Below are 10,867 nucleotides of genomic sequence, written 5' to 3' on the forward strand. Positions count from 1 at the left end.
TATTACCATATGATTATCTTGCATGAAGATCATTTGGGCTGAGTTAGCTCTTCTTTTGCAGAAAAAAACAATGCAGATGATGTATGAGACTATTTATAGAGCTCTAAGGGAAGTTGGGCTTGAAGATACTTATGAGCCACAAGACTATTTGAACTTCTTCTGTCTTGGCAATCGTGAGACTGTTGATGTAGATAGCACACAAAACGGAAGTCCAAATGCAGCCAACACACCTAGTGTAAGCGTCAATCTCTTAAACTTAGCTACTTTTTTATACATTTTTGCAAACAGTTCACAAATTCCCTTTGGTGTGGATAATACGATCTGAACCATAGGTTCAGCATATAGATATGTCTGCAAAGCCTTTTTTCCTCTTGCAGATACCATCATCAATTATTTTTATTATCTATTTTGTAGTGACTTTGCATTATCATATACATACACAAACTTTTAAAGAATATTCCATTCAAAGATAAATACTTCTTTCTCTACTTGGGAGATGGTATTCATTGTCTTAAATCACATGTAAATACTTATTACAACTGGGTGGTTTATCATATTTCATTAATCTCTAACTTGCTTTAATTAGTGCTAAATCAAATGCAATAAGTGACCTCGCGAAATTGACTACTAACCATGTAACTTGTTTAAATTAGCTATATTTTCCCATAGTCATCTCTTGGATATTTAGTGGCTAATGGTTATAAGTAGGAAATAATGAACTAGTTGGTAGAAAGTTAGCATAATTAATTACAACTTAGCAACAAATGATACCGATTTTATTCAATCTTCTATCATGTTATCTGACCCCATGTAGTGAGATAAAGGCTTGATGTTGTTGTTGTTGTTCTATCATGTTATCTATATACTTGTATGTCTATAGTTAGTTTTACTTGGACACTCTAAAATTGAAAAGATAAACAACATCCCATAGAAATCCAATGATTTGCTTGGTTAACCAATATCCAAAAGAGTTCCACTGACCTACACATCCATTCAAACAAGATATATATATATATATATTCCATCCATCATAGATAAGTTTCAATAGATATTTTATACTTGATATAACAAGTGATAGCTTTATAATAAAAATATAATTTAGAGGAATTTCATGTATTATATTCAACTTAGGCAACTTGAATAAGAATAAATCTTGATATTATGTAGATTATTTTAGGAACTTATAAAATAGTTAAGAATTAGGCAAAACTATCTATCTCACATAGTTATTAATTATGAACATTAAATGAGATTTATTAAACTATGTATATCAATAGCTGATTTTGAAAAGGTGCAACTAGAAACCTATGAAATATGTAGTAACTTATTATAGACATCAAGAATAACCCTCCTAATAAAGAAGAATATGTTTATGATGGACCGACGGCTGAGTCGTTGAACCCCACTAGGGTGTGCGGTTGGCAAGAAGAGAGAGGGACTCAAAGGGGAATAATTTTAGCTTTAATTACTTATCATAGAAAACTAAAATTGAGAGGGAATTAGATAAGTTTATTTAGGGAAAAAGTGGCTGATTTAGATTCAGATTTGGGAGGGAAATGTTAAAGATTTATTCAGGAAAAGAGTGATGATTTGAATTCAGATTTGGGAGAGAATTATGAAGGTTTTATTTTTGTAAAGAGGGTTGATTTGAATTCAGATTTGAGAGGAAAATATGAAGGTTCATATATGGATAATTAGGTTATTTTATTTTCATTATGTGATTGTGTTTTTGTTTGTCTTTTTTGGAGTTATTTCTAGCTGCGCCTAAGGTTTGGGGAAGGTCGATCTACCTCTCGAATGGTAAATCAAGTTGTATCTTCGTTTGTTGTGCTGAAATAAGAATCATTCCCGTTGATTTCTGTTGTTTTGTCTCTTTGTTGTTGTTTTGTTTGTTGTTTGGAGATCGGATACCTATCAAATTGGCATCATAGTATGATTTGGGACTTATGATGACAAACAAAGTTGATGCCTTGGAAGAGCATCTTGAAGGAGAAGTGGGCCAACTCAAAGCGACGTTTGAGGACAGAATTTCATCAATGGAGGATAAGTTCTCCAGCCTAGAAAAGATGATGAAGTTGTTGGATCTTCACGTCCAACCAATGGCATTAGGGAAAGAGTGTCAATAGGAGGAAATATAAATTCTGGCATCCGGAGGGATGGTCACAATGTAGAGATCTTGGGGGAAGAGGAAAGGAGGCAATATTTTGAGCCACCACCAAGGAGTGGAATGGGTGGAGGTGATGGCATGTGGAGTATATAGATGAAGAATTTAGGACTGCTAATGTTCAAGAAAGAGAGCTATATGGGAGGGTACTGCAGAGAGATTATCATAATCATTACATGGGGGGAGCCAAAGAAGGAAGAGCGAATTGGGGAGGATACCCGAGGGCGAGGAAGCTAAAAATCTTGGTTTTCTAAGGGGAAGATGCACATGGGCGGATTTATACGGTGGATAGATATTTTGTGGTGAATGAGCTAACAGATGAAGAGAGGCTCATGGCAGCTGCTTTATGTTTAAAAGAAAAAGCTCTAGCATAGTATCAATAGAGGGACATAAGTGTTCTAATTAGATTGTGGGGGAGTTCAAGGATTGCTTACAAGAACATTTCCTAAACAGTTGTGAAGGAGACTTCTATGAATAATTCTTCGCTCTTATGTATGAAAGGACCGTGATGGAGCATCGAGAGAAGTTTGAGTTCCTTTCCAGTCGTGTGGGGAGACTGTCAGAAATGGTATTAGAAGGAAACTTCATCAAGGGGTTGAGACTGGAGATTAGGGCTGCACTCAGAGTGTTGAGACAGAGAGAGCTAGAGGAGACCATGGAGCTTGCCTAACTAGTGGAGGATAAGAGGTCTTTGGAAGAAAGAAGTTAGAACAATTAGCAAGGAGCTACGTACCGGATAATGACTACTTTTTTTTGCGCCAAAAGAGCCACTTGCACCAGCTCAAAAAGAACCACTTGCACCAGCTCAGAAAGAACCACTTAGAGATCGAGTGGGAGCAAGATTGAAACGAAATTTCAAATGTTTGTGGGGCAACCCACAATTTCATTTCCAGTCAGATGGTGGATGAGTTGGGGCTAAAGATTGTAAAAATGAGATGTTTGTGTGATGATGGGGACAGGGAAGATGGAAATGAGTAGGGGCATTTGTAGGGGGCTACTCCTAATACTATAGGGGGTACATGTAAGGTAGAATTTTCTTTCATTGGAGTTAGAAAGCATTAATGTGATATTGGGTGTGAAATAGCTGCAAACTTTAGGGGAAACCAGGATAAATTGGAGGGCCCTGATAATGGAAATCCAAGTGAAAGGGAGGAAGATTATCATTAAGGGGGGTTCTAGTTTATCCAAGACCATAATGAAAGCTATACAAGGCGTGGGAGGGGGATACTTAGTGGAGCTTCAAAGTATGGAAGGGATTCAGGAGGACAAGGTAGAGGAGGTATCATTACTAGTCCAACCACTACTATACTAGCTCTGAGATATATTTCAGGCCCCTCATGGATTAACACCCTCTAGGGAGCAAGAGCACACCATTACCATGAGGGAGGGAGCTACACCCATCGATATTAGACCTTATAGATACCCCTAAAGGATTCATAAGGATGAAATCAAGAAGCTTATTTAAGAGATGTTGGAGGCGAGGATCATTTGGCCGAGTGTGAGTTCGTTCTCGATCCCGATATTGTTGGTGAAGAAGAAGGATAGGACATGAAGATTTTGTGTGGCTATCGGGACCTGAATAAGGAAACTGTTCAAGATAAGTTTTATATTCCTGTGATAGATAAGATGTTGGATGAATTGTATTGAGCGATGATTTTTCCAAGATTGATTTGAAGTCGGGTTACCATCAGATCAGGATGAGAAAGGAAGATGTACACAAGACTACTTTTCAAACACATGAGGGATACTACGAGTTCCTGGTGATACCTTTCAGCCTTACCAATGCTCCAGCCACCTTTCAGTCTCTCATGAACCATATTTTCTAATCGTACCTTCAGAAGTTCGTATTGGTATTTTTTGACGATATTCTGATTTATAGCAAGACCCAGGAGGAGCACTTGGATCATCTAAAGGTTGTTTTGGCAACTTTGAGGGAACATCAACTATTTGCCAACTTGAAAAAAATGCTCCTTTGCATAATCCAGACTGGAGTACTTAGGCCATGTCGTGTCTCGGGAAGGGGTGGCAGCTGATCAAAGCAAGATTAAGGCCATGCTGAGTTGGCATATACCCAAGATGCTGAAGGAACTTAGGGAATTTTTAGGCTTCACATGGTATTACATGAAGTTTGCAAAGAGGTATAGCTCGATAGTCAGGACACTAACAAAACAATTGAGGAAGGATAGCTTTTAGTGGGGAGAAGTAGCATCCAGAGCCTCTGAACAGTTGAGAAAGGACATAAATACAGTTCTGGTGCTAGCATTACCATATTTCAGTTATACATTCATAGTGGAGAATGATGCCTCGGGTTATGGACTTGAAGCGGTACTCATGCATAATTAAAGACCAATGGCATACTTCAATTAGGTACTGATTTCCATGGCAATGCTCAAATAAGTTTATGAGAGGGAGCTGATGGTGATTGCGGTAGCCATATAGAAGTGGTGCCATACTTATTTGGATGACATTTGATAGTCAGGAATGATTAGAGGAGCATGAAATTTCTGCTTGAGCAAAGGATGGTGATAGATGAGCATCAGCGATGACTTGCCAAGCTACCAGGGTATGACTTTGAGATATAATACTGACTTGGGATAAAGAACAAGGCAGTAGATGCCTTATCAAGACACTTGGAGACTCCATAGATTTTAGCTCTATCAATTTCGATGGTCATGGACTGGGAAGACCTTAGAAAGGACAATGAGCAGTATGAAGGTTTGTGGAAGATCAGATCTGAATTATTGAAGGATAAGGATAGCCACCTTGGATATGCCTTAGCTGGGTTGAAGTTACTATACAGGGATGATTGGTGCTTCCCCAAACATCGACGATCATCCCTCAGCTATTGCGGGAGCTCCATGGTAGTTCTATTGGAGGGCATTCGGGGTTTCTTAAGGGCGTAACACTTAATTAAAAATGTTGGTCTCTCTGTATGCCCCTTTAGCGCTCAGTTGGAAAGTCGATTTCGTTCCTTCAGTTATAACAAGGAGATATTTTTCTCTTTTTCCGCCCTAGCTTTTGATTCTGTCCATTCTCAAAGTAGGCTATTCTGGCTCTCCGCCTACAAGAGTAGGGTTATCAAAATGGGTCAACGGGTTAGGTTTGGGTCCAACACGAACTGACTCGGGTCTAAACGAGTTGACCCTCGATTTTGCAAACGGGCCTGGAATTCCAACCCGGACCCAACCTGAGCGGGTTATTGGGTTGGCCTGACTCGACTTGTGAACCCGAACTCAAAGGCTGATCTAGGTGAGTGCTCAGTCCGGAAGTATTACAGGCTGCAGGCGAGGCTATCGCGCTCAGCGTCGGACGACCTGAGTGGGAACGGGACTCGGATGCGAACCTGAGCGGCCGAGTTGGACACTAGATGCAGACCCAAGAAGGACACCATAAACAGACCCGAGAGTGACGCAAAACGGATGCATTAGTGTGGGAAGGATCGGAACAAGACTCGGGACTAGCTCACCAGTGCGAATTGATGGCTCGCGAGTCTAACCCAGGTTAATTTCAGGTTGTCGGGTCAACCTGAATCCGACCTAATTTTAGAAACGGGTTAGAATCTTGAACCCAATCGCGATCCGTATTGCAAACGGGTTAACCCGAACCCAAAATTTTTCGGGTCGGGTAGGGGTCGGGTCAAGTTTTGACACCCCTACAAGAGAGTGACTGCTTAATTTTACTAGACCGATATGCATAAGGATGTGGAGATGGTGAAGAGTTGCGATATGTTTCAAAGACATAAGTACTTGGCAATGGCACCTGTGGGACTCCTACAACCTTTGGCACTACTAGGGAAGCTATGAGAGGAGGTCACTATGGATTTGATTGAGGGGTTGTCCAAGTTATCAGGGTTCACAATCATTTTGTTGGTGGTGGATCGATTGAGAATGTACACACATTTTATTCTTCAACGCCACCTATATACGGTAGTATCCATTGCAGCGACATTCATAAGGGAAGTAGTTTGTTTGCACAGCATATTGGAGTTTATAGTGTCAGATCGAGACCAGATCTTTTTGAGCCACTTCTATAGAGAATTGTTCAAATGCAAGGAATAGTATTGCAGTGTAGCACTGCGTATCACCCCCTGAAAGATGGGTAGACAGCGGTAGTGAACCGCAGTGTGGAAACTTATCTACGGTGTTTTGTCTTTGACACCCCAAAATTATGGTCGAGATGGTTAGCTTAGGCAAAGTATTGGTACAATACTTCTTATCATATAGCAACTCAGATGACACCATTCAAAATCTTGTTTGGTAGAGATCCTTCCCATTTGGTGTATTATGGTCTAGAAAACATATTAGTATCCTCAATTGAGTAATATTTGGAGGAAAGGAGCCAGACATTAGCAGAATTAAAATGACATTTATTGAGAGCACAACAGATCATGAAAAGACAAGCAGATGCACACATGAGAGTCATACAATTTGATGACGGGGATAGGTGTATTTGAAGTTCTGACCGTATCAGCAAAAGACTGTAGCAAGAAGAAGGAATGAAAAACTTTCTCCTTGCTATTTTGCGCCCTATGAAATAGTGGAACGCATCGACGCGACAGCTTACCGTTTGGACTTGCCATCCAACGCAATTATTTATCCATTATTTCATGTATCACAGCTACGACGAGAGATTGGGGAATATACGCCATCCTTAGCATTATCGGTCGCATTGACAGATGACATGAAGGTGATTTTGGAGCCAATGGAAGTAGTAGGGGTGCGTTAGGGCGAGATCGGGGCGAAGGAGGTATTAATTAAGTGGAAGAATTTTCCAGAATACGAAGTCACATGAGAGAACTATGACACAATCAGGAATTCGTTCTACCTTGAGGATAAGGTGGCTATTTGGGAAGGGAGTATTGATGGACCGACGATTGAGCAGGTAGTCCCCACTAGGGTAGGCGGCGGGCAAGAAGAGAGTGGGGCCCAAAGGGGAATAATTCCACCCTTTAATTACTTACCAAAGAAAATTAAAATTGGGTGAGAATTAGGTAAGTTTATTTAGGGAAAGGGGGTTGATTTAGATTCAGATTTAGGAATGAATTAGGAAAGATTTATTTAGGGAAAAAGAGTTTATTTGAATTCAAATTTAGGAGGGAATTATGAAGATTAGGAAAAGAGGGCTGATTTGAATTCATATTTGGGAGAGAAATATGAAGGTTTATTTAAGGGTAATTAGGTGGTTATATTTTCATTATGTGATTATATTTTTGTTGTAGTCTTCTTTGGAGTTATTCCTAGCGGTGCTTAGGGTTTGTGGAGAGCCAATCTTCCTCTCAAATAGTAGATCAACTTATATCTTAATTTGTTGTGCTGAAATAAGAATTTTTCTTGCTGATATCTGCTGTGTTTTCTCTTCGTAATTGATGTTTGGAGATCGGATAGCTGTCAGTTTATCCTATAACAAAAAAAGTTGCTTATCTCAAAGTGAATGCTATGAAACTCCAACTTAATGCATATCCAATATATATATATATATATATACAGAAAAATCTCAAAATAGTCTCTAGATTATTCATGCATGGCCAATTTAGTCTCAGAGTATCATGTTGTCCCAATTTAGTCCATGGAATATACAAAATTGATTCAAAATAATCCCTTATCTTGTAATTGTGATATAAAATTGATCCCAATTTTGTCCCAAAAGAATAATTGCGGATCAATTTTGCGTAGTCAAGGGGCTAAATTGGATCTACATTATGCTTTGGGATTAAAATAATCACATACGAATAGTCAGAAGATTATTTTGAAATTTAATCCTAATTTATAAGAAGGGGAAGAAGACGAGAAAGAAGAGGATTGATTATGGGAAGTGGAGGAAGATTTGTGGTTATCTATCAGTCGAACAGGAAAACAAGGTGAAAGGGTTTGTTGTGGCAGCTCTCGGTTCAGGAAAAAAGGTGAGGGAGATGGCTGTTGCGAGGGAGGAGCTTCTCTGTTGAGAGAGAGAGAGAGAGATGAAAGTTAGGTTGATCGGGAGAAAAAAAAAATGAAAGGTGCGATGCCCTAGCTAGCACTTAAATCACATCAAAGGTGGGTTTGGTAGTGCAAGATTATCATGTTTGATGGCAGGTGAGGCAATGTCGGCCGAGTGAATCATGTGTTTCACATGAAGGCTTTCTGCTTTGCTCCAGCGGGTTTGAGGTCAAGGATGGCTGATCCTATTTGGCTGGTTTGATTCGCTACAGTTTTATCAATTTCAAAACTTATATAAATACTTTAATTTATTTATAATTTACAAAAATGCTCATGATACTCATGAAATACTTTTTTCTTTGCTAGGGGATTATTTTGATATTTTCAACTTTAGGATCTCAATTTTCAGAATATGGCTTATAAACTTTACTTAGTTATCCACTTATCCCCTTTTCTCTGAAATATAATTGTGTCAAATTACATATTTTATAATTATTTGGCTAGTCTAATTTTTTCTTGTAAAATAAAACTGAAAATTCTAATTAAAAGACGTTCAAATATTTTTCGATAACTTTTCAAGAACTAAAATCAAATCAATTGAAATTGAGGAAATTCACAGGCTATATTTAGGTTTAATTTTAATTTTAAGTTAACTTCCGAGTAGTTTAACTACATATATAATCGTTTCAAAGGGTGCACATATTGGTTATATCAATCTCATATATTGCTAAGAGTTTTTCAATTTAAAAATATTTTAAAATATGTTTTTTTTTTTTTTCTTTTTGTCCATCAGCTACATTATCTAGTTGTGTTCAGGTTAGATAAGTTATAAACTTTGGGTAATACTTCTAAAAATAATTGTCCAACTTCTATCTAGTTGCTAGTGCTCCCTGTCCGTCAGAAGAGACAAGCAAAATAAATTGATTGTGCCATCAAGTCTCTGAGCATGGTTGTATTATAAACGTTTTGTAAATTTCTGTTTTTACCAGAACAAGCTTACAAAATTAGTATTGTATTCTTTTAGGTGAATGAGATTGTGTTGAATCCTGGTAAGCGGTGGGGATATTGCGGTGGGGGTGAATCCTTGAGTTAATGAGGCTACCTGATTACATAACTTGTGCAGAAAGTGGTGGATTGCTGCTCCTAATATAATGAGGAATAAGAAAAATATTAGTCCCCTAACAGATATACATCTTTAATATTTGATCAGGCACTTGCCAGGAAGAATCGACGCTTCATGATTTATGTACACTCCAAAGGAATGATCGTTGATGATGAATATGTGATTATTGGATCAGCCAACATTAATCAGAGGTCTCTTGAAGGTACTAGAGATACGGAAATTGCAATGGGTGCCTATCAACCGCAACATACATGGGCAAGAAAGGCTTCTGGACCTTCTGGTCAGGTAATTAGAACTCCAAAGCTGCGTAAGAACTTTCATATCAATAATTGGTATTCTTATTCCGCTGTTATGTTGGAACCCATTGCTGCTATTCGATGATTGCAAACTGCATCTACCCATTCAACTTGGTTTCTGAATCCTTTTGTTCTTTTTGCGGAAGGATTGCAGGTCTACACAGTTCCATTATGATGTTCATTCTTGTTTTCTATATTTTATTTTGTCCAAGATGGCTCAAAGTTGAAGGAATAAATAGTTGGAATAAAAGGAAATGCAGTAGTTTAAAATCTCTATCACGATTACAGTTTTATAATCCAAATAAAAATTATGTGAACTTAATTGCAGTTCCACTTTTCTTACGAACACAGCATACCCAAGAAGAGGTAATCTTTAAATCCAGATGTGTTCTTTTATTTAGGCTCTATTTCTATGGCTGAATTTCGAGGAAAAAAGAAAACGAATAGGATTTGAAATTCTTCAATAATAGCTGCAGGTTCTTGATCAACCCATAAACAGCCCAAGATTCTTGATTGCAATTGGACCAATCTTCTGAGGGCTTAGTTTTGAGTAGGACCTGGATGGGAATCGTTCTCTCATCAAGCGAACCATGACCAGTTCTCCAGGCTTGAATATTTTTTGGCCTAGCTTGCCTTAGGAATATCTTATCTAGTTTGTTACAAGTTTTTTAAAAATCTTCTTAGTAGCTTATATAAGCAAGATATTGTAAAGAAAGGATCATTAGATGAATAAATCTCCTTTTTCAAGCTTTGAAGCTTTGTGCTTGTGATTGTTCTCTAGATTGGAAAATCCCTTCTTGCATGTTCGATTCTTCCGACGATCCCCACATCTCTCTTCAATTCCTTCAGCAAAATGTTTCCAGTTATAATTTTTGATGTTCTTGCACATAAAATGAATCAAAATATTTCTACCATGAGCAGATTTATGGCTATAGGATGTCTTTATGGGCGGAGCACACTGGAACCCTTGAGGAGTGCTTCTCTAGGCCAGAGACACTTGAGTGCATGCAACGCATCCGCGCACTTAGCCAGATGAATTGGAGACAGTTTGTGGCCGAGGAGGTAACTGAAATGAAGGGCCATCTACTAAAGTATCCTGTAGATGTTGATAGAAAGGGCAAGGTCAAGCCCCTTGCTGGATGTGAAACATTCCCAGATGTTGGTGGAAACATTTGTGGGTCCTTCCTTGCAATTCAAGAAAATCTTACAATATGATCCAATCTACTTAAAAGGGGGATTTACAAAGATATCATTGAATTTTTATGTATTTGCATATATATAATATTTAATTTTTTATATTTACTTGCATAACACTCTAATTGATAATTTAAATTTCATCAGAAATAGAACTTGCATTAATTTTCATGTA

The 10,867-nt window shown here is 38.2% G+C and overlaps 1 protein-coding gene across 1 annotated transcript in view; it reads left to right on the forward strand.

The window, feature by feature from the left end:
* LOC110113088 (phospholipase D gamma 1) overlaps window positions 1-10,836 on the forward strand; it is a 37,287-nt gene extending 26,451 nt beyond the window's left edge. Inside the window, exons 8-10 of the mRNA XM_020845513.2 lie at window positions 62-235; window positions 9,290-9,487; window positions 10,420-10,836. Coding sequence (XP_020701172.1) covers window positions 62-235; window positions 9,290-9,487; window positions 10,420-10,713 — 666 coding nt within the window. The 3' untranslated portion in view covers window positions 10,714-10,836. The remainder of the gene's footprint in view (window positions 1-61; window positions 236-9,289; window positions 9,488-10,419) is intronic.
* The last annotated feature ends 31 nt before the right edge of the window (window positions 10,837-10,867 follow it).

Source organism: Dendrobium catenatum, unplaced genomic scaffold (genome assembly GCF_001605985.2).
Source record: "Dendrobium catenatum unplaced genomic scaffold, ASM160598v2 fragScaff_scaffold_1470, whole genome shotgun sequence".
NCBI lineage: Eukaryota > Viridiplantae > Streptophyta > Magnoliopsida > Asparagales > Orchidaceae > Dendrobium > Dendrobium catenatum.